Source organism: Centroberyx gerrardi, chromosome 3 (genome assembly GCF_048128805.1).
Source record: "Centroberyx gerrardi isolate f3 chromosome 3, fCenGer3.hap1.cur.20231027, whole genome shotgun sequence".
Lineage (NCBI taxonomy): Eukaryota > Metazoa > Chordata > Actinopteri > Beryciformes > Berycidae > Centroberyx > Centroberyx gerrardi.
The window spans coordinates 29,374,705-29,399,266 of record NC_135999.1 but is presented as its reverse complement, the minus strand read 5'-3'; the positions used below and the strand labels follow the sequence as shown (position 1 = coordinate 29,399,266).

The 24,562-nt window shown below is 41.9% G+C and overlaps 1 protein-coding gene across 1 annotated transcript; it reads right to left on the bottom strand.

The window, feature by feature from the left end:
* Positions 1–24,295, bottom strand: LOC139919308 (hexokinase-1-like). The gene is made up of 18 exons (XM_071909006.2): positions 23,893–24,295; positions 20,729–20,891; positions 15,372–15,520; positions 14,028–14,147; positions 13,352–13,447; positions 12,856–12,955; positions 11,891–12,074; positions 11,220–11,375; positions 10,290–10,523; positions 8,734–9,038; positions 7,214–7,362; positions 6,852–6,971; positions 6,016–6,111; positions 4,502–4,601; positions 4,112–4,295; positions 3,435–3,590; positions 2,315–2,548; positions 1–1,216 (listed from the first exon to the last, which is right to left on the bottom strand). The coding sequence occupies exons 1-18, from the start codon at positions 23,953–23,955 to the stop codon at positions 1,072–1,074; spliced, it is 2,754 nt and encodes a 917-aa protein (XP_071765107.1). The 5' UTR covers positions 23,956–24,295; the 3' UTR covers positions 1–1,071.
* Positions 24,296–24,562: the final 267 nt, after the last annotated feature.

The window sequence follows — 24,562 nt, the reverse complement described above, 5'->3', positions numbered from 1 at the left end:
TTTACTGCACAACAAAATATAATTTAATGAATTCACTTTTCACTGTTTTGATCACAAATCTATATTGATGTAAAAAAAAAAAAAAAAGAAAAGGATCCAGTACTCTCCTTTGTCTCAATGTAAGGCATGCAGTCTCCATACAGCTTTGGACATTGAAAAGCTACAGGTCGTTACAGTAGGACACACTGACACTCAGCCACAAATACACACAAAAGCGCTCTTAGTGTCCACTCGTTTCTCGTGGCCCAATAAACATTTATTCCTTGTACGTACAATGTGTAGAGGTGGGATTCAACACAACACCTAAAGTATAAGTAGTTCACAAACAGCAACAAGATAGGCTAACACTTCCGCTGGGGCCGTTCCACCCGCTCAGCTCCTCAGGAGTAAATGGTGTGGTGCTGCTGGGTTACTTCATGATGTGAGTTACACTGACATGTACACAAAAAGGGGTTAGTAGCCTAGCACATGGTGTGAGCGTGTGGTACATAAAATGAGGATGTTTTTAACAGCCGTGACTCTGGCATTCAACCCTATGCGTGAGCCCTTTTCGAACTGGTTTCCTAAACCAGCGGAGCCTGTAGAAGTGAGGGGATTCCTTACATTTAAATGCTGCTTTTGTAACTCTGATATAAAAAGTACAGAGAATTTTTTTGTGTCTGTGGTGCAAAAATCCTAAATGACCTCTGGGATTCAAAGTGGCCTTAGCTATATAAATACAATTACATACTCGCCTCCATATAAAAATAAAATTAGCAATACACAAATATTGCACACCTAAAGAGTTTAGATTTATCAGATTATTGACAACAAGCTATTGAGGAAAATGTACAAACATTGAAATAATAAACCCTCCGCTGCAGTATAAATAAATATTCAGATATTCAGTTAATTCCCTAAGCATGTAGCGTGTCTCTCTGGCTGTCGGGGGGCCAGGTGGGGCGGAGGTGGAGTCACGGCTGCCAAGGGGAGATGGAGGTGGAGGTGTGTGGGGGGGGGTGGCAGTGCGGTGGGTGAAGGTTCGAGGTGGAGCAGCAGGTCGTTTTGGAGGCCTGAAGTGGGCGGAGCTCCTCAGTGCTGCTGCGCCTCCCTCTGGCGGCAGCCCACAGCGGTGATGAGGGCGGCCCCCTTGCCGCTGCCGTCCTCCGACAGCAGGAAGTTGACGTCACATTTGGGGGCAAGATCCTTCACTGTCTGGTGGAAGATCCTGGAGAAGCTGTGGGAGGAGGGCGACAGGAAACCGAGGTCAGGAGACGCTTCGCTACTGAACTCCATGGAGACAACACTTGGAAGGGAGAGAGATGTTTGCCAGTACAAACATCTGATGTAACTCTTCCCTTGTGCAATAAAACGAGGATGAGCAGCTATGCAGAAATGAGGCTCGGATGTTAAAGCGATGGATGAGCAATCATCCGTCTGCAGGATTTCATTCCAATCAAAGTCTACAGCAGCTGATTTCACTGATTAGCAAAACATCAACCAGAGAGGGGGAACTCATCAGTGAAATCACCAGATCTAATGCTGCCAAGTGCCGAAAGCCCTTGCCATCTAAGCCTAACCCTAGAGAACAGCATAGTGAACTACAACGACCATAATTCATTGCACCTATGATGCAGCTCATCTGTCTCCTCCTGTCTTCTGTCTGTGCCGACACAAACTGAATGGAGAGACAGTCTGAAACAAAGCCTCGATAATCAGATGGAAGTATAGCAGTCAGCTAATGTTGCAACGCCATTAGCTTATACTGGATTGAGAGACTTAAGTGGCTGGAAAAAGGAGTTACAGGGCTCGGGTTACTGGGCCGCTGAATTAAACTGACAACAGTTGCAGTTATTGCCTCTGTAAAGCCGTGGGGATCAGTGGCTCTTATGAAGCGCCTCCTTTAGGGTTCTCTTCAGATTTGAAATGTCCGCACAGTACAGGCAGATCCCCCCTCCCCTTCTTACACAGCAAAAAGTCTCCATCTTAAGTCATTTTAGTCTATTATTGAGCCGTAAAACTGTAATTTTCTAAAAATAAGTGAAAGAATCTACCAGTGGGTTGAGATAATTTCACTTGTTTCCAATGCAAATTCAAGAATTTAGTAGAAAGTGTTGTTTTCTTGATAGTAGTGCCTTATTCTGACTTGTTTCAACATGCTGACACTCATTTCTAGGAAATTCCTGAAACAAGTGAAACTGTATTGGAAACAAGTGGAGTTATCTCTCCTCACTGGCAGAATTTTTCTCTTGTTTTAAGAAAAGTTTGAAGGCTGAATGTGAGACTAAATGACTCGTTAAGATGGACATTATTTGCAGCGTATCCCATCCCTTACTGTGGGTGGAGCTTGTAGAGCGTGCCGTCGACCCCCACGGTGATGTCCAGGCGGTCCAGCCCTCGGTTCTCACGGATCTTGTCGACCACGGCCGCCATTCCGGCTCCGCAGATCTGAGCCGCGCGGTGGGACACGGTGCCGCACACCTGCTTGACGATGATACTGTCATCACAGGTGCTGTCCAGACCCAGCTGCTGCAGGATCGCCCTGACCTGCAGCAGGGCCAGACGATCGCTGTGGAGTGGGGGAGAGGGGGGGAGAGGGAGAGGGGGTCAAAGGTCAGCCAACAGCAGGAGAGTCACTGGATACCTTACAGCTGTTCCAAGAGGCTAAGGTGGGCTTAAAGGTTGTATAAACTGAGTCGACTGGTTGCGTTCCCCTCCTCCTCCTTTTCCTAGGTGTGTTTTCCCACTAGATGCTACTTTGATAGGAATAGTGTAGTTTGGAATATTTATGAGCATGTTTTTATGCAATTTAGGTTCTTTTGTTTAAGGAAAAATCCACCCTTGGATACTCAATATATCAATTTGTGATGTTCAGTGCATTCAAGTTATTTTGTGATGGATTGTTGTAATTTACTTTTTTGGGGAACCCACTTTCCCTCAACCTGCCTCGCCTTCTTGTACTTCAGTTAGTGATCTCCTGTGTTTCCCTTAATGACCAAAACATGACATGTCTCTCTGCTGCATTGCATTCTGGTCTCTCTTCTGCTCCTGTGGTGGAGAAATTTTTCTCTCTCCTCTTCTACGATGGATTTCTCCCTGTATGATTGTTGAACGTCTCTTGGTGCAAAATGGCGGCTCTAGAAAGAAGCCCTCGCTCTTTGATTCTGAGGGACTGACACCAAAACCTGTTTTACATCCTGAAACATTTTCTCATATCAAACTCCATTGTAGCTGCACAAAAAATGGACCCAGCAGGTTAAATCACCAATAGCTGTTTCTTAACAGTGTTAAAATGTTTTAGGATGGATTTTTCCTTAAATATGACAGAATAGTTTGTAACACATGCTTGCCCATAGAGAAACAGCTAGTAATTTTGATGTGGCAATAACTACTACTACTACTACTGATTCAACAGTGATGAGTCAACAGTAATAAGAGTGAAACGAAGCCCTCACCTCTCTATCTGGGACAGGAACTTGGTCTCGAAGATGCCCCTGGTCTTCAGCGTCTCGGAGATTTGTCCCCGGAACAGGAAACCACGCTTGGTCAGGTCGATCAAAATGTTCCTGACGATCTCTCCCAGGTACATGCCGCTGCACATCTTCTCATATCTGACATGTAGAAGGAAGAGAAGAGTCTCAGTTAGCACTAAGATCACTAAGCACTTATTAAAAAACACATCACCATTTCCACAGTAACTAATGGAATGTTCACTATAAAAGATTGTGATTAAATCAGAATCAATCAGAGTTTCAGTGTCCCATGATGGTCTGAATGCTGTTTCAGAGGCTTTTGCATCCTGATGTGAAGAAAACTCTGAATCCTTGTAATTTTTTGGCATGAGAATTGGCCCAAAATGTTGGCTATTGACAGCTTCAAATTAAAAATATCCATATTGGTATCAGTCTTCAAAAACCCATATCTGCTATTTGAGTGAGCTTTGATTTCAACAGTGTAAATGAACTGAATTTAAGTATTTAACTGCTCAGTTTTGGATGGTGGACAGTGAGGACAGTGGCTGATGAGACTATCAGTACGACAAACACTTACTAATATATTTTTTCTTAAGTGTAGAATCTGTATATGGACAACATGTAGCGGTTGAAGTTCCCTTAAAATTCGTAAACTTCACCTTTGTTTCCCCTCGTTGAGTGAGTTCTCGTCCACGGCCCGGTCGTACTGAGTCCTGATGTCGTCCAGGCAGCCGTTGTCTCCGAATGCCCCCCACTCCATGTTGACGCACATGCGGCCCTGGTTTCCCTCCACGGTCTCGATGTTCTTCATCTCCTCCATGTAGCAGGCGTTGCTGCCCGTCCCTGAGAGCAAGAACACGGCGACCCACGAATTTTAGAATACCTTGAACTATAACAGGCATTACAATATTGGAAATCATCGCATGTATTAGCATTATGGCTGGTATTTTCAGGATTTCAGGTTTTTGAACATGCAACTCCCATTCATTTCTTTTTTATTTAAAGGTAATTTTTTTATTAGACAGTCAAAGGGTGCAGAGGCAACTCACCTGCGATCAGCCCCACCTCACAGGTGGGCTCCTCATACGCACAGGTCATCATCGTCCCCACTGTGTCGTTCACTATGGCAACCACATCCAGCTCAAACTCCTATACACACAAACAACACAACACAAATTAGTCGTAGTGTAGAGTAGAATTAAATTACATATTTGTTGCAGTAAAACAAACACGTACCCTTACTGTCACATAAATAAATCTCACCCTTCACCCTCGAAGAATCATGCGTTATGTTGCAATCCAGTAAATGAATGCATTTACATGCATGAGGAGATTTAGCAACTTTTTGTGAGAAGTTTATCATATTACATTTTAATCATTAGAGCTGGTAAAGCTAGGTAGTTCTTTGTTAAAATGTCTCTGCAGAACTTTCTCTTTTACCAAAAATAATCATATCATATCAAAATCAGCAATACTGGCAATATTGTTAATATGTCACATTACTTATCCAGCTGTCCACTCAACATTTCAGTAATGTTTAGTCCAAATGTTTAATTCTAACTACAGTTGTTACTGAATGGCTGTTTTGATTGAGGGATAATATCCGACCTGGCAACTTTTCAAATGGCACACCAAGCACAATGCAGTTCACTCACCCTGACAGACTAGACAGCAGACAGTTCAATAGACAGACTGATTCAGATTGCCACACAACTCAAAAGCATTGCCCAACACACAAAAATATCATAGTCATTAAAATCCTCGGCTGAAATTGAGAGTGCACAGTTCACACAACAGTCACACTCCTCCACAAGAGTCTGAAAGTACATTTTCCAGTTTTTCTGACATGCCATTACAACCATAACCACACGCCTCTGCAGCCCGGCGCCGCTTTACCTGAAGGTTAATAATTCACATTCGCTTAATACTTACTGGATCCTCCATCTAAAAGGGCGAAATCAATAAAAGAAACTCAAAAGTGATGACTTATGAATAATGGGAACTCATAGAATACAAAAATGACACGGGAGTGATAAGAACAGATAATGTGCATATTTATGATGATGAGTGACACGGTCAGTGCTGGCTTGCTACCATGGGTGCTATCCAACCATAGGCTTACAGAGTGGGGGCGGGGTTAAAATGTCTTCATGTTCAGTCTAAAATCGTGCTCAGGGTATGATTTTGGTTTTGGTTCTACATTCTTCAAATTTTTGTCCTTGTCCTTGTTTTCCCTTTGGATACTTTATCAAAATAAAAACAGTAATTCTACACATTAGGGCGATACTTCCTTATGTTTTAAGGGAAATTTGGCCACATTATACTGTTTTCTTTTTCATTTTCTCTACCAGTGGCAGTAATGTTCTTACTGTAGTAGCGCACTGCTGCTGAATGAACACAGAAGTGACACTAGTGTTTTTAAGAGACATTGTCATATGTAGTGTTTGGAGTGTTATGTGTTGGCAGTGATGGATAAACTCTAGTGGCAGATACAGTGTTGTCTACAGCTCTAGTAATGACACAGTTACTAATGCGGTTCGATGTATTTCCTGTCTCCAGTTACCTCTTTCCTCTTGATTCCTTCCCGCAGAAGCTCCACCACATCCTCCCCCTCACAGTCAGTGGCTTTGAAGCCTTTGGTCCAGTTTACCAGGGTTCCCTGTAGAGCACATGACACCGTGTTCGGATCACAGAAAACATTTGATAGTCGCCTAAAGGTTAGAGAAGCAACCATTCTGACTGGAAGGTCGCCGTCTGAATCCCTGAACACGAAGGGAAAATCTGGGAATGGAAATTGAATGAGTAATGCTCTGTTTAGTCCCAGACACCCAGTGGCCAACAGTAGAAGACAGTGGTTATACTGGGAAGCTCCCAGTGTGAACCTGTGGAACTGTATGACTGTGAAGCAGGGTGGGGCTGGAGAAGGGCGTGGCACTCAGCAAGCCCTCCTTTAAAAACTGAGCTGTGTATTTTGTCTTTAGACGGTGAGATGTTAGTCATGATGCTTAGAAGGTCAGTCCCAACTGCTCAGTGACCAACAGCACAGACTGCTAAAACTGTGGTAGTACTGGCTAGTTCCCATGTGAGTGAATGCGTTTACCCGCTCTCCATGGCCATTGCTGCAAATAGGAATGTGTTGTTTTAGGCTACCAGGGTCAATTAGTATTTGGAGGTAAAGTAGAATATGTTTTAGCCTTGTTTGAAGGACCAGATTGGGGGATTTACTCCAAATTCCTCCTCCTAAATTGACTTTCAGTGGCCTTCTTGTTACTTCCCGCCCGCACTAGCTGGTAGGGATCCACGTCTGGGTCTTAGTCAGTTTATCTGGCTAATTACAAATTAAGAATTCAGTAATTCTCATTCCTTATTCTGTAATGAGGTAATTGATGGAGAACGTACTGCGTCCAGGCTGGTCTGATGGCAGGGGAAGGAGAAGGTGAATCCCAGAGGCAGACGGGCGCTCTTCATTCCCATGTAGTCCAGGAAGTCGGAGATGCAGTGCACAATGTGGTCGAAGAGCTGGGAATCACAGAGACAGAGACTTGAATTTAGTGGTTTTGAACATGGGGAGATAATTGTTAGGTGTGTACTTTATATGGTGAGACAAAAACATTTATATTTGAACATTTGGTTTTGGAAATTTGGATTCATTTGGAGGGTTTAAAGTCCCCATGAAATGAACTCCCACTGAGGAGGGAAAAACAAAAACAAAACTGAAAATCCACATTGCTGTTAACTAAGGTTCACTGGTTTGGTTTTACCTCTTCTCCTGTGCCCTGCATGACTTCTATGGGGATGGCGTAGATTTTGTTGTGCATCTCCACTGTTCGCCTCTTCCCGCTGCGGATCTTGACCAGAAGCACACGGAAGTTTGTCCCTCCGAGGTCCAGAGCGAGGAAGTCCCCGTTCTCTGTGTCAGGAGAAAGGCCTCGTTAGCTGAAGAACCAACAAAACTTTGAAGAGTTTGATTGTAGAAGAAATAATGCTCCTCGATGCTCAATGCATACTATTTAAAGTATGTTTACATTGTCTAAAATGCTGGAAGGAAGGGATTCAAGATGACTAATAACAACTACAATAATAATTAGTTTTACTTTCATGCAAAAAATCATTTTGTCAGACTAGGTGCCAGGTTTTCAAATGGTGCATGTCACATTTTGGCATTCAACTCAACATTCAACATTTATGTTTGAACTGCTCGAGGACCATGACCTTAATATGTTTGCTGCCAACATTAGGGCGGGATAGCTGCTGACAGTTTAACATAAAATTACCTCTGCATGTTGATGCCTGAGGATTATTTAGCAGCAATGTGGAGGAACCTGATTCGCCACCTTTGATCTTATAATGCAACTGTGCTTCTGGACGGCTGCCAGGTAGACAATCTCTGCCTCATGTATGGAAATTGAGATGCAAACTGGGGAACCTGTTAATTATAATGAACCTCACCTAAAGGTACAAGCTGAATTATTGTGTCACAGCAACTGTAACTTACAGTACTGTCGGCCTTCCACTACCATTCCTGTGGTGTTTTTTTTTAATGGAAATTAGCATAATACATAATTTATTGCAGTTTACACCAAATAAAAACAAATGTACCATTTTACAGTTAAATATTCTAAAGCAGGAGTGAAAGGCCCAGGTCAGGGATTTCCTCCTACTCCTCCTCCCCCACATATATAATAGTAGTTATAGTTATAGTTATAGTAGCTTTTGTATATATATATATATATTTGTAATTCCGTGTTCTTTTACCTACCTCATTGTGTGTGTTTTTATAAGTTATGTGTGTTTTTTATAATTTATGTAAATTGCTGCTGCAACACTGGAATTTCCCTTCGGGGATAAATAAAGTACTCTATCTATCTATCTATCTATCTATCTATCTATCTATCTATCTATCTATCTATTTTTAAAGTCCCCCATGAAATGAACTCCCATTAGTTTTACCTCTTGGAAAACACAGTATCTTTCATGGTGACCTCATGCTGCATTAGTAGGCGTAATTATAAATTTCTAACCAATAAAACCATCAGATTTTTGAACAATCCCGCCCCTCCCATCAAATAATATTGCCTTTTGGGCAATGGCATTTTGGCAATGCCATTTCATGGGGTCTTTAAATAAGATTAAAATCACTGGAAAATACATCAACATATACATTTAAGAGATAAAAACAAATAGAAAGACAGCAGTGATCAACATCAAGAGGACTCAATCAAGAAATCATCTTTTCATCACTCCTCCCTTCCCTCCATCTGCCTCCCCCCCCTCCTGTCACCTGTTCCATCTGGTGTGCTCCGGACGAAGGTGGGCAACATTTTGACCGTGGCGTCCTTGTGGGTGTCCTTCGCCAGGCCTTTTTCGATCTCCGTCCGCATCCTCTTCTTCACCTCCAACAACTGGCCCTTGCTCAGCCGGAACTCTGCCAGCGTCTGCTCAATCTGGCGCGCCTGGTCTGCCAGGCGGTACGCCACGGCCGTCACCATGGCAGCGCCTTTAGAACTCCCACTCTCCGACAGCAGGAAGCGGACGTCGGAGTCCGGCACCAGGCGGCGCACTGTCTTGTGGAGACGGCGGGCGTATCTGTTCAGAGGGGAGACAGCATTCTGAGTCCAGAAAATGTCCTTATTGAGAAAGGCTTAATCTCTAAAGTGTAATCCAACACACCAAGGCCGCTGCGGAACTGGACATAGAGGAAGACATTTTTGGATAAAGTCAGGAGTCAAGTATTTCACTTATACATACCTCCTCTCTGACGGTTCATCCAATTCAAAGTATTACACTGCCTTCATTACTCTAATGATAAGTTAACTAAGATAGACCCTGCCTTGAGTGCCCTAGTTGTCATCACACTCTGGTCTCCTTGGACCACTGGGGGAACATAAAGGTGGATTCAGGGTCGGGTAGGCTATTATACAGTAATGGTGGGATTACACATCATTGACAATGCTTCTTTCTATATAAAAGTTTATAAAAAAAGCAAGATGTAGGGAAGTGCCAAGATGTTGACACTTGCAATGGCAGCTGAGTCTCAAATATTTTAAACAGTGTGGGTCAGAAATAGCTTGTTTTGTGTCACAAAATCCATGCACTCGCCGAAATGTAAGGCACTTTATATAGAAGCGTCCGCCGCGTGGCGTGTGTTATGGTGGATGAGATTTTGCATTATAGCTCGCAATATTAAGCATTTTTTTGCTTGCAAGGGTGGAAGTAACTAATTACATTTACTCAGGCTACTGTAATTGAGTAGCTTTTTTGTGTACTTGTACTTTTTTGAGTATTTTTTTAAAGTCAGTAATTTTACTTTTACTTACTTAAGTATTGTACTTAGCTACATTTTAAGTCATGTCCGTTACAGAGGACAAATTTTGTTTCTCTCCATAATCAACAGAAACTGGACATTCGTAAATTGACATTGTGGAGCCAGTTCCAGTCAACAGTCAGTCATCAAAGAAGAGAAGAGTAGTCTGACTTTACTTTGTGCACTTTATTTTGTAATTTGTAATTTTTCCAATGAAAAGAATCTAGTTTGAACTCTGTCCTCTCGTCCTTTTAGAATCACATGGAAAAGATCACAGCTAACAATGTTCTCTTTTCCTAAAAGTAACTCAGTAACTTTTACTCGGAGGACATTTTAAATTAGCTACTTTTACTTAGTTGAGTAGATTTATACACCGATGTTTTTACTTCTTCTTAAGTAAAATTGTAGCAATGTAACAGTACTTCTACTTGACTAGGATGTTGTAGTACTCTTTCCACCCCTGCTTGCTCGCTTGTCACTTGTTGTCAAACTTTTTTTCCTTCAATGAACGTCTTATTTGGTGAAATACTCACTGCGGATGCATCTTGTAGAGCGACCCGTCGATGCCCACAGTGGTGCGAAGGCGTGCGACTCCCTTGTTCTCCTTTAGGCGGGCGAGGATCCCGCCCAGTGTTGCGGCGATCAGGTTTGCTGAGCGGAAGGAAACGATGGTGCACACGTGCTGCACGGCGAGGCAGTCCTCGTCCGAAGGCTCCACGCCGAGCCTCGTCAGGATCTCCATGCACTTCTTCAGACCCTCCTTGCTCCTGAAACGGGAAGTGTTTCTCAGTATATTACAGAATGTATTCCCGCTGTTGCAGAAAGGCAGTTTACCTACAATTTTGGTGTTTTTTCTTGAGTTTAAAGTTTACATGGTCATTTATATGTTAAAATATTTTTTTATTATTTTAACAGGGTTATAAACAGAAGTTCTAAACAAAACAAAACAAAAAACAGTAGAAATTTAAAAGTGGAACGGTCATTTATATGTTGAGTGAGTTTCATGACCCTTGAACTCTTGAAATCTTTAAAACCCCATTCTATAATTTCAAAACTTAATGAAGCTGAAAACGGGTATTCAGTATATACAGTATATATAGAATCCTATGCATACTTTATGCAAACTTATGGTTTTGTGAGACAACAGCATCATACATTACATAGAACATTATGCACATTTTTCTCTTGTGTATTATACAGTACCAGTAAGTTTTCCCCACTCAAGTCAAGTCCAGTTTATTTCTGCAGCCCTTTATCACGGCATGGTTCAAAGGACTTGACAGAGAATAAGCCTAACTAGATCTAACTGATCAACAATCAACCATAGAACAGAATGATATAGAACAAACATCAGGGAGAGCACAAGACACACAAAAGTAGATTTTAGCAAGATAACAGCCTACCTAATCTACATATCCTAACCTACCGACTCCACCAGCATACAAGGAAAAACTTCCACTCACTTTTCGATGGCTGAAACATGCTTTGTTTCGATCTTTCCTTTGGTCAGCAGCTCGGGGGTGATCCGCCCCTCAAACAGCAGGCCTTCTTTGGCCATCTTGACCAGGATGAGCCGCACCAGCTCTCCCATGTACATCCCACTGGCCATCTTCTCAAACCTGACCACACACAAACACAGCATTACCTGCGTTATCTAATGTTATTTAAAAGTACTGCAATTTTTTTTGCAGTATCAATTATTCTGTAAGACTAGATGACACTTTTCTCAAATGGTGACTATTTGTTCATGATTAGATTAAACCAGTTGAAGCTTCTGTGTAGCCCCTTGTTACTTTAAGGTAAGATGAGATGAGATGAGATATGATAAGATTGCACTTTATTGATCCCCTGGGGGAAATTCAGGTGCCACAGCAGCAATTGGCGGAACAATGCCAAGGAAGTCAAGTACAGGAAAGGTAATAAAAAAGAGGAAATAAAATAAAATAATACGGGAAAGGCAATGTACATAAATATAAAACTATATTTCCAATTATTTTCCATAGTTTAAGCAGCCTTGTGAATCCCTGAACTCCCACATGTGAATGTGAAGCAGGTCTTTGCTGAGAAAGACCATGCTTGCTTAGTAAAACCCTTCTGTGGATAAATAAAGTATAGAATAGAAAAAAGCTCTCACAGCTGCCTCCCTGGGTTGATGGAGCCCCTGTCGATCTCGCGGTCGAACTCTGTGCGAAGGTCCTCCAGCGAGCCGTCGTCCCCGAAGGCGCCCCACTCCGTGTTGATGCACATCCGGCCCTCATCTCCTTCCACCAGGTCGATGTGGCGCAGCTCCTCCATGTAGGAGGCGTTGGTTCCCGTCCCTGTGAGGGTTCAGAGACACATGACACCTGAGACCGGTGCTCCTGTGTAGCTCAAGTCAGACTCGAGTCACAGTTTTAGTTACCTGAGGCTTGACTTGATGCATGAAGAGAAAACTTGAGACTTGACTTGACTTGGGTTCTGGTGACTTGGGACTCGACTCTGACTTGAACTTTGATGACTTGAAAAGGTTTCTAAAGTCTTGACTTGAGATCTTGTGTTTGTGTAAATTATTTAGATTGAAAGTGATGAGATTTGTTCCAGCAGACGACTGAATTTAAATTCTGTTTTCTGAATTTGTATGGAATGATTGAATTTATTGAAGTTGAAACTGATTATAGAAATCAAACTCATGATGCTCTTACCAAGTTTTTATCCTATTAAAACCATATTGCATTGAAAAGTCCTAGATATTTAGTTTTCTTTAAGATATTAAATTGATACTGGACTCTTGATTTGCTCTGACTTGACTTGCTGTTCTACATTTAGACTTGAGACTTGACTTGAGACTTGTGCCTCAAGACTTGAGACTGACTTGTGACTCGAGCAAAGTTGACTTGGTCACACCTCTACATGGTAGTAATAATGGCAGGGTTAGGGGGTTATATTCCCAGACATGATGCTGAATGAGTTTGCTTTTTGCCCAAATCAACCATCGGCTTAAAACAATCTGTCCTTGAATTTTCTATTTTCTATGCAAGTAACTTCTTCCTTGATGAGGTACAGGAGCACAATGCAATTTATCTTATTTAATCACTATGTATAATTTATTTTTATTTTTACCTATGATGATTCCCACTTCACAGCGCTGATCATCAAATCCGCAGGTCATCATGGTGCCGACTGTGTCGTTCACCACAGCCATGATGTCCGCCTCGTAGTCCTGAAAAAACAAGAAGACTTTTAACTCTAATGAGGCCAAAATGAGATTACTAGCCACCAAGAAAAAGCTGGCACATTTAGACTTTTGACATTTGAGTTTGTCTACTCTACCAGCTATTTTGATACGTTCCCAATCATTGTGCTAAGGTAATTTTCTCTTCTTAAAAATACATTTGATTCAAGATTCAATAATTCATTTCCTTGTCAACAAAGTTGATTTGCCTCAGTGCGACTCTTAAGACGATAGACCATGCACAAAATACATAAGATTGATACAGCGCCATGTCACCATACACCGGCGCCATCTTTTGACTAGTAAAATAGAGAATGTAGCTGCTGGACATGTATGTATCACATATGTTAGTAAACTAGTTAAAACAAAAAAAATAAACCTCACCCCTCGTTTCTTGATTGCCTTGTTCAGAAGCTTCACCACGTCCATCCCTTCCACTCCACTGGCCTTAAACTTCTTTGTCCATGTCACTAAGACGGCCTGTAAAACAAACTCTTTTATAAGGCCAAACTCTGAGTTACAGTCAGACAGGCTTGGCAGCTCGGAGATTTCTGTCCATTGCTATTCCAGCCACAGCGTCAGTCTCCAGACAACACGTCTCTAACACTAACACTTACACCAAAAGACATTTTAGGTACAATTCCATCATATTTAACTTTTAGGCAAAAGTAAAAAAATTCCCAAGACCTTTTTTCTTTTGTTTTATGAGTTTTGAGTTCCCAAAATCAAGGAAAATGCATCAAGGCAAAACATTTTGGGTCTGTAATGTTCTCATGATTATATTAAGCTTCTAAAATTATGAAAAAATGTAGACATTTAATACAAGGATGAGAAAATGACTGAATGAAATACAATTTTCTCTCGACCATCTCAGGTAATGCAATTTGATGATGTCACAGAATTTCATTATCCTTGATCTCGGGAACTCATCACTCAAAACTCAGAAAAAAACTTAAAGCAAGTATTATGAAGTATCTACTTTTGCAGAATAACACCCTGAAAGTTGATTTTGGCATAGTTATACATACAAATGATGTAATATAATTTTTAAAGTGCGTACCTCATTCAGTTTGGACTGGGCGCAGGGGAAGGAGAACGTGAATCCTACAGGAAGCTTTTTGTCCTTGATGCTTTGCTTATCCATGAAGTCGCCCAGACAGTCTGCAACATGGTCGAAGAGCTGCGGGCAGAAAACAGACTTTACACTGTAGAAGGGAAGAGGAACACACCAAAACTCTTGACCATCATCACATTAACATACATTTGTAAAGTGTTACTAGAAGTTTAGCAGATAGTTTTGTCATTAACTGATAAAAACATTGATAATCCTTCACAACTACACTACCAGTCAAAAGTTTGGACACACCACATCTTTATTTTTACTATTTTCCACATTTTAGAATAACAGTAAAGACATCAAAACTATGAAATAACACAAATGGAATTATGCAGCGACCAAAAAAGTGTTAAACAAATCAAAACTATCTTATATTTTAAATTCTTTAAAGTAGCCGCCCTTTGCCTTGATGGAAAGGCAAAGGCTTTGGAAAGAAATTCATACATAGGATCAACTTCACTATTTATATTTGTATAAGAAACTAATTTCAAGCATTTAAGCAGAAGTCTTTAGATCAAAATGGCTTTAAGAGAATGAAGAACACAGAACATTCAATCAGGTGGGTCCAGACTGTGGACTGGTAGTGTATTACTACATAAAAATCCTGCTCGTAGATCACGTTACTTTTCTGTCCAGCTGTCCCCTCAACATTTCATCAATCAGCATCTGTCTTTGGTCTTTTCTTTGTGTGCCGCGCTCTAAACCAATCACACCGTCTCAGACAGTCTAATGTTTTGGTTATCGTGTTACGGTGCGACTGCCGGCTGTTCTGCTGGGGTTCAGAGGGGGTCAGCGCGCGGCCCGACGTCACTCTCATTAGTCTCAGCGTTATGCAGGAGCCGATTTTACAACCGATCGATCCTTAAAAACCATCAGGCTTTGTATCGAGGGCAGACAAAAAGAGGAAGTATTTTGCAATGGAAAAAACAATCGAGTATCTTATTTCAAATATTACTTTCTGAGTGTTCGCGTTTCGGAATTACAACATCAGGACAATTCAGATAGGGTCTGGTATGTTTTTACAGTTTTTACACACCCAAGAAGGCTAAAATAGACCAAAAAGAAAGTATTTTCAAATATGACCCAGGTCTCAAGGACATAAGGAGGTACCACTGCAGTTTTATTATATTTTGTATGGGTTATTTTGCAGCATATCTGCTTTATCGGACAGTTTACAGTGGAGAGAGACATGAAAGATGGGAGAGAGAAAGGGGGATGCTAGTCGGTCCTGAAGCCGAATTTGAACCCAGGACGTCACACGTATAGATGTTACACTGAAGTTTTTACCCGTGTCCCACTCCCATGCATGATGTCATCAGGCGTCTCATAGACCTGGCTCTCCATTTGGACGGGCTGCTTCTTGTCCTGCGTCACCTTGACACGCAGGATCCGGAAGTTGGACCCCCCCAGGTCCAGAGCGATGAAGTCTCCCTTTTCTGTCAGAGAGAGAATACAGAGAAACATCAGTGTAATGTAAAGTGGGAATCTGCAAGATCTTTGTTGCTCAGCCTCACTGTGGTGTTTCTGCACTGCTCTTCCCACAGATCACCTGTCAATCAAACAGTGTGGGCGGAGCTTGGATTTTCTGTTGATGCAGTTTGAGTTTCTCTTTTCTCTGTCTGTTCAGCCATGGCGGCTATCACTGCTCATGCTAACTACCCAGTTCTTCTTCTTCTGTTGATTCCAAACAAACCGGAAACGCAAAACGCATCACTTCCTGTGCGGCAGAGGATTTTTCCCGGGAAAGAGCTACCAGACACCAGCTGTTTAGAACAGACAGTGGAGAAGCTTTATGAACTGGATATAGGTTGGATCACTGAGTTAGATCAATCAGCGATAGAGAGCAGCAATGTGGACATTTATTTTTATAGAAATGTCACAGATTATTACTTTAAATGTGAAGGTTTTTGTTATTTTTTTTATTTCTTTAAGGATTCCCATTAGCTAACACTCATTTTCAAGCTCGACATGATTGTTGCGGTCTATCTTTAGACTGCAGATCTACGTCTGTTCTGAAGTAAAAGACATAAAACAACAAACCGACGGCTAAAGTTAGAAACTATTTCCCCGAGAGACGAGCGCACGCCGTAACCTGCAGGAACTGAAGGGGATGAGAAGGCAGATAAAAAGACATAAAAACAACAAAAACAACATGACCTAATTTCAAGATGCATCCCAGTCCTCTGCAGCAGCTAGTATTCCACAAAACCCTTTTCTGTGAGCGGAGCGGCCCGCCTGCCAGATGCTGAGCGAGAGTGTGGGTCCAGGCAGGAGGCCAAGCTGCAGATCGATGCTCCGTAGATAGAAGCTGTTTCGTAACGTCAGATCGTTTCATTCCAAAACACTGAGTATCCATTTTGGAAACTTGTCACCTGTTGTACATTTCTCATTGTTTCAAAACTACACATGATCACATGTGTTCAAATGTCACTAATTTGTAAGCTAGGGTGTGAAGGTAGTAGGGATGGGACGATATATCGAAATTCAGTATATTGCGATGCAAAAACATGACAATAAGTATTGCGTGGCAGAAAAATTAATTGCAATATTAGCTACATTTTACTCACAAATAATCACAAATGAGACGCTTGTCCATCACAGTTTCACAAGCTCTCCATCCAAATTATATTATTGTCACTTTGTAAAGACATTTTTAAATTGTTGTTTACATTCTAGCAGCCAATGGCATCGCTAGAAAGATTTGTGTCTCAGAAATAAACATAATTCTGCACAGTCAGACTTTGTTGTCACTGAACTTTTATTTATTACATCGTATCCTGGTTGTATTGAATCCTGAACCACATATTGCGTATCAAATCGTATCGTGAGATAAGCAGATCGTCCCATCACTAGAAGATAGCTAATAATTTCCGATATTCAGTGGTGAATTTTATTTTGTAGCTAGCAGTCATTGTTTAAGAGTAACTGTCCAAATTTTTAAAATGGTGAGTATCTCATTTTGGAGTGAAATTCTTAATTTACCTTTTAGACATTTAGCTGACACTCTTATCTGGAGTTTCAGTTAGGGCCGGGCGATAATTCAATATTATCATTTATTGTCTTTCAGTGGAATCATATCGATGTTATGGTGATTCTGGGATATCATGACACACAGTTCTGCCATCTAAATTGATGATAACAAGCACAAGTTATGGCAGGAATATTATTTGAAAATTTCGGTTTTGTTTGACATCACACCTAACATTACCATTCGGTTCAATGGGATGAACATTAATTTGATTATTTAACATGATTTTGCATACGTGAGTTGAGTCATATCGTGATATATATCGAATTAGAAAAAAATCCTTCTGATTATCATGATATTGATTTCAACCATATCGCCCAGCTCTAGTTTCAGTGTCTTGCTCCAGGACGCTTCAGCAGAACACATGGCTGATCAGACCTGTGACCTTTCTGTAGCAGGACAGTCTGTGTGACTGGCAGGCCGTCCTGCCACCGACAGAACAATGTTCTTCATTTAGCACCACCATGACTGTAGTGTTTGCTGCGTTACGCTATTTATCCCCTTGACCTGGCTGGAATGAGATGTGACCGGCTTTGACATATAGAAGTGTTACTGATTTGCTGCAGAGCATACATCCAATTTATAGCCTCTGTCCCGCTGTAAGAGTGGAATACTACAGTGACATTCATTTTAATCTGTGCCATTATGTCTTGATTATATATACATGTTGGGTTTGCAGTATTTTGTGGGATAGTTTCGTCGACATTGATTAAACCTAGACTTCAGGGACCTCGATGATGATGATGATGATTATTATTATTATTAATACCTTTCCTATTACCTTTCCTGTATGATTCTTATTACCTTTGCCAATTGCTGCGGTGACAGCTGACTTTCCCCTAGGGGATCAATAAAGTGCAATCTTATCTTATCCTATTAAGAATAATTTTGTCTACGGCCAGGCTTCATCTATGGCAGGGATTTTGACAGGATTGACTATAAGCAGTTGCAGTATCTTTAGTTCTTTAAACACAAGTCTTGTCATCCATTAGCCACCACAACAAAAATCAGGGACAAAAATGCACAAGCTCAGAGATGAATTTAGTTGAAGAAGTTGCATGGTTGGACAACGAAACTGTGGTTCTCATTCTGAAGTTTAACCCAATATCATACTCTGGGGTTACTCAGTTTTCAAGGGATAACCCCAAATCAGAGCTAGCCACAGCAGGACCAGCTAACTCAGTGTTAAAATTGGGAATAATCTACTATAGAATTAGAAAAAGTAAAAAAGACAAGTTACCCAGGGTTAAAGGGGCAGTTAAACCAGGGTTAAGATGAAGAATGTACCATGTGAAAAGCCTGTGTATGTGTTTCCATTTCTCATATTTAATTAGTTGTCATTAGTTTTTATTAAACTGTAAGGAACACAGTGCCGTACGCTGTGAACTGACATGATCCCCTCTGCAGCGTCGGAGCAGTTCAGCCGTGATTATTTTTATATTCTCATGTTCCATCGAGACTCTTTATAATGTCACTCCGCCTGGAAGGATTAGTTCACCTGCTGCTGAACCTGCAGGTTACAGTGGAGGAGACGTTTTCTGCTGTCCTTGACGCTGTTGTCGTCCTTTCTGTCGTGTTTGTCGTAACTGACCTGGATTTCAAATGTTGTCAAACTCTGCCCTTTGCTTGACCCCCAGCCTCCCCCTCCCACCCCTCCACCCCTCCTCCCTGCAGCTCATGTCTAGTGGCTGAAACCTGAGGCTATTTATAAAGTGAGAGGTGGCAGGAGTCGGCAGCGTGTCCTGGCTCTGTGGTACTGTTCCTCTCCACTGGCCTTGTTGGGCCTCAGCGTGTCTGACGGGCATTTTGTGTTATTTCTGTGCACAGGAACCGTTTACTAACAGGGAGAAGCCAGTGTGAGAGGAGCAAACATCTTGACATTGGGCGAAGTGACTGTCACAGCTGTTCAGCCTGAAGGACCTTCAGCATATCAAAGTCTTATTGTTTTGCCTGACAATATTATCTGCACAGACAATATTGGGGAAGATATTTCAGTTGACAGTGGAAATGTTGCACCGAATTGAAACCATACGACTGTAACTAACTTAAGTTTAGTTTCTCCATCTCTTTGATAGACAAACTGTTGAGAATGATTTCTGTTCAATTGAAAGAAAACATCGAACATTTTTTATGCCTATTTATGTCCATTATTATACTTAAATATTATTATTATTGTTGTTATCTGTTGTGACTCTCAGAGCTGTTCACACTACCTCTTGTGGTTTTTATAATGACCTGTATCATAGCAAATGCTTTGATATATTTTCTTGTTTAGATTCAGACTAGGTTGCCATCATTGAAAGGCATTGCTCTCATTGAAAGTATTGAAAATACTGAAAATATACAGTATTTAAACTGTAACTTCTCTTAATGTTTGAAAGTCAAACTATATTGTAACTCTTAGCCAGAATATTTCCTATAAAAGTAGTGAAACTATCTTTTCCATCCACCCTGCTGAACTTAATTTCATCCATGATAAAGCAGGCGCAGTCATTACCATAACAAAATATATTGCAATTGTCAGGTAAAAACTCTTCAGGAACAGAGATTACCAGGCGTATTCTGAGATTGATGACCATGACATTTTACGATGGGTTTTGAGAGGGTTTCACAAGCTCAGCGGTAATAAAATGGTCTCCGATGTAATCTTTCAATTTAAGTGAAAACAGGAAAATCACCAAACTGATGTCATGAGGTTTTCACAACGGCCCAGTCAGGCCGGACTGTTTGGCTCCGGGGCCAAAACAATAGTGACCTACTGAGTCCCAGTGCAGAGGCCACAAAACAGCTAATGTCACAGAACTGACCTTTTAAACACATCAGCACATTTTTACAGAACATACAGAGGTGGAGGATGGAGCAGAGGATGTGCTTCAACATGCTTACAGTATGTAAGACTGTATGAACAACATCACACTGTAGTCTGCAAACAGCAAACGTGTCCTGAGATGTTCAAATGAATTTCTGAATGGATCTAGAGGCTGATTTCATTTATCATCCTCATCATGTTTTTTCTTGGCCTGGTGCTGATCACAAAATGGTGAAATGGTTTATACATCTATCAAGCTGGCTTGGATCTAATGATACTTATTGGTTTTAGTGAATGTTATCAATGCTAACAAGACATTTTTTGTTTCATTCTCAATGCAGAAACCAGAAGTCCTTGTTGAATTAAAAATACAAATACAGTACAAATTACACTAAAACACAACAAGGGATAAGCGAAGCAAAAATATATTAAATATATTGAATAAAAGAAGTAGGCTAAATAGTTAAAAGCAATAAAACCATAAAAACAAAGGTAAAACAGGTAAAAGGGAGTAGATAAAAGAATAAATCAATAAAACTATGACAAGGCCTTTGTATAAAGGTGAGTTTTAAGAAGTGATTTAAAGGACAAAACTGATTTTGTTTGCCTGAGATGCAAATGTCGGTCAGTGGCAGGTAATTCCCACAATTCACCTCTTTAACCATTTAACTTTCCAACTGGATTTTTAGATTTGATTTGTCTGAAGTAATTTTCCCGCCCAGTTGTGATGAACACGTTGAACAAACACGCTCAGTTAACATGATGATCTGTGTGTTTTGCCCTGGGGTTTCCTCATGCCCGCTGTACCTGATCCGTCGGGGATGGACCGGACGAAGGTGGGCAGCATCTTGACGGTGGCGGTGGGGTTGGTGTCACGGCCGAGCCCGCTCTCCATGTCCCTGCGGAACCGGTTCATGATGTCCTTCAGCGTCTCGTCCGAGAAACGCATGGAGTACAGGTACTTATCGATCTGAGGACAGAATATTATCATGTCATGCAGAGCAGTCACCTTATGTAACAAATCACTGATTTAAGGACCAACGCAGGAGGCAATGACATGGTGTTTGGGAATGCTAAAATCATGCCACATGCCAAATATCTAATGCAACAAAATGATAATAATAACAATAAACTTAATATTTATTGCCCTTATCTAAAAGCAGAGTTAACAAAGTGCTTTACATAAAAGCATAAAAACAAAGATTTGAGAACCAGGAGATGATAAAGTGGGGTGAAGGAATATTTGAGTCATTCTTTGATGTGGGGAAAAAAAAATGGCAAAGCTATTGTATGAGAGGCATGTTGGGAGATGCTTTTAGGGAGGCTGCCTGGTAGTTTAAAGGTCGATGAATTGATTCTGTTTACACAAGTGACCTAAAACTGCTGAAGAGCCACTGAGCAAGAGCCGCTCCCCCCTGCACCATGAATGGATGATGGAAACTAATTCACATTAGCCAAAGCAGCTGTAATACAACACAACATGCAGCTACTAGCTGTACACATACCTTTACTCCCTAGCTTTTATTTTGATTGGTCAGGTATTTGTGGATGTACTGTATGTGTACTCATGACTGTGTGCGTGTGTGTGTGTGTGTGTGTGTGTGGGTGTGTCCGTGTGCATGTCTACTTATTTTATTTTTATGATCTTATGTGTTTTTATTCTTCTTGCATTTGTATTCTTGTCTTGTTTTATTCTTTGCATTTTTATTCTTTTATAACCAATTTCTGTGAAGCATTTTGGCACAAACCTGTTTTTTTTTAAAGCGCTATATAAATAAACCTGATAGTACAGTGTAATTGTTATAGTAGAGTATAACATCCAATTAATGTCAGGTTTGCCAGGGGGATTTGAAATGGACGTCCACCATTACAGTTACATAATCACAGTGCGTGACATGGCGCACGCTAAAGTTCACAAATCCATTCTGTGCCATGGAGCGCAGTCCACAGATTACTGTGTCATCAAGCTGCTCTGGGGGGCATCAACATCTTCTGTCTCCTAAAAAAGACCAGCTGATCTGAACAGTGTTACTATACATGACTGGTGCTGAGCCAAAAGCCTTAGTACTCTGTCTGAGTGTCCAGGTGTGATCAGGATAACTTTATTGTTGAGTGTAGCTACCAAGAAACAATGGGAGGCATACGGTATTACTCCTCCTTAGGTAACACTTTAGATTAGGGTGTTTAATCATTTCTCTCAATACTATGTGATACTTATAAGCCCCATACTGAGCAAAGCAGACTAAAAGCCTGATTCATGTGCAACAACCTCCTTACCTACTGCTATAAGCACTAATTAGGAGGCTACTAAGGGAAAAGCCATAGTTTATGGGCTTTACTTTTAGAATACAATAGTGCAGAATAAGGTGCTAATGGTAACACTTTACAATAAGGGTACATTAATTAAGGGTTAGTTAATGCTTAATAAGCATTAACTAACCCTTAATTAACAGTTAACTAATGTGTCTGGTAATCATTTACTAATGGTGTTCATGTTAACTAAGGTATTAATTTATACATTATTTAATAGTCATCTTTATAAACTATTAAATAATGTATAAATTAATACCTTAGCTAACATGAACACCATTAGTAAATTACACATTAGTTAACTGTTAATTAAGGGTTAGTTAATGCTTATTAAGCATTAACTAACCCTTATTAAGCATTAACTAACCCTTAACTTAGTGTACCCTTATTGTAAAGTGTTACCGTGCTAATAAGTGGTTTGTAATGACTAATAATTAATCAATACACTACTAATATGCATGTTAATAAGCAACTTATTAATAGTTAATATGTGTTCCCTAATCTAAGGTGTTACCACTCTTTTTTTATATTCCTGTCTTTATTCTTCGTCTTCCTTTTGAGGGAGTATGTCAAGTGTCACATGCTATTTAATAACAGAATTTTTTTATATTCTGATATTGCGTTGTAAAATCTCATTGCAACGGCCATCTTTGAATATTACCACAATTTAATGACAAGTATTCATGTATAGTTAAGTTATTTGGACAACTGCTGTGTGTGACTGTATCTCTTAATATAGCATTAAGTGTGCCAATCTAAAGGATTCCTTTCCTTTCAAGGAACCTTTTCACCTCTGTGTCATTGGTTCCAGTAGTGAACCAGCGTGTACTACGTGCGCACGCTGCACTGCGACGTCACGCATGACATCACCAATCCAACCTCCCACTCCATCAGGCTGAAGCCCCTCCGTCACCGCTGAGCCCCCCTGGCAGCGTCTCCCCGGCCCGTCAGCCCGGCCAGCGGCTCATCACTGGTCTGTGCCGGACCCGAGGCCGAGCTCAGTGTAGGGTTTCACTGGGGGGCGCATCTGTGTTTCGCTAACGAGTTTATGCCGTCATCGCCGGCGGTAACGAGTGGATTGATTTGTGTGGGCTCAGAATGAGGGGAGAGAGAAGGGGGGAGGTAGGTGGGGTTGGACAGTTTGTGCAGCGGGATGAGGAGAGGAGAGACAGGAGAGAGAGAGAGGATGAGTGAGAGGGAGCGGCGTGAGGCAGCGGAGGAGGGAGGAGGACGCGGAGCTCACGACTTTTCCCAGCAGCCCCTCACAGACACCTGTCTGCTTCAGACGCCCCGGCAACTGACGCCCCGGAAACACTCGTTAACGAGGGTCTGTTTGCACCGCCGACACCGCCGATCCCAGCCACAGCCCTTCTCAAGGACAACCACCGCTGAAGCTTGACTCACCAAACAGTAGCAAGCCTCGGTTAGATAGTAACGGCATCAAATTCAAATTAGAGTTCATCATGGCCTCCGTCTAACCCTCCGCTGCCCAAATGCTGCATCCTCCTCTCCCAGCCCGATACGCCCCGCAGGCGATGTAATACTGACACGCAGCCACCATCAACCGGTGTCCATGGCTGTCCGCTGGGCTCTGACATTACACAACTCTCCAGTGCAGCACCAGAGGACTATGAGTGCAGTTTAAACCCGCTCTCACTCACCTTTTTGAGTTGATCATCCTTCAACTCGGTGAAGTAGTAGGCCAGAAGCTGAGCGGCTATCATCCTGCCTGCACGTCCGCCAGGAGCTGTCAGCGACCGAGGGTGTCAGAGAGTGGAATAGGAGGGAAAGCGAGGCTGCCGTCCGCTCTCTCCTGCCCCCCCGGCTGATCCCTTTATCCTTGAAGTGGAGGAAAAAGCAGGCCTAAGCTGCCTCTTTCAGGGGGCCGCTGCAAGACGAGCTGAAAAAGTCTGCTGAAACAAGAGTGCAGCAGTGGCCGTGCCTGCTAGTCTGCGACTCTGCGGACGCACACAGGAACACATACATACACATACACACACACACACACACAGAGGGAGAGAGAGAGAGGCAGGGTTTGACTGTGTCTCCTCCTCTGTGCTGCTAGCTCCCCGTTAGCTCTGGGGAGATGCAGCAGCTCTGCACTGGAATGGTGGTTTGCTTTGCCCTGCCCCCACCGTGCGCTCTGATTGGCTGAGCCGGGGGCTGCCAAGAGAGGGAGGGGATGTGAGGGAGAAGAAGAAGAAGAAGGGAGGGGGAGGGAGGGCTCTTCTTCACCAGCAGAGGAAAGAGCAGGAGGACAGAGGGAGGGGTGTGTGGGGAGATAAAGCAGGAAGCTGGCTCTGCTGATAACACGCCCCTCTGCTCCCAGCA

Coding starts and splice junctions, on each gene's coding strand:
- LOC139919308 (XM_071909006.2), bottom strand. CDS start 23,955: ATGATAGCCGCTCAGCTTCTGGCCTACTACTTCACCGAGTTGAAGGAT. Junction 7,363..8,733: donor GAGCACACCAGATGGAACAG/GTGACAGGAGGG, acceptor CTCCTGACACAG/AGAACGGGGACTTCCTCGCT. Junction 6,112..6,851: donor ATCAGACCAGCCTGGACGCA/GTACGTTCTCCA, acceptor TGTGCTCTACAG/GGAACCCTGGTAAACTGGAC.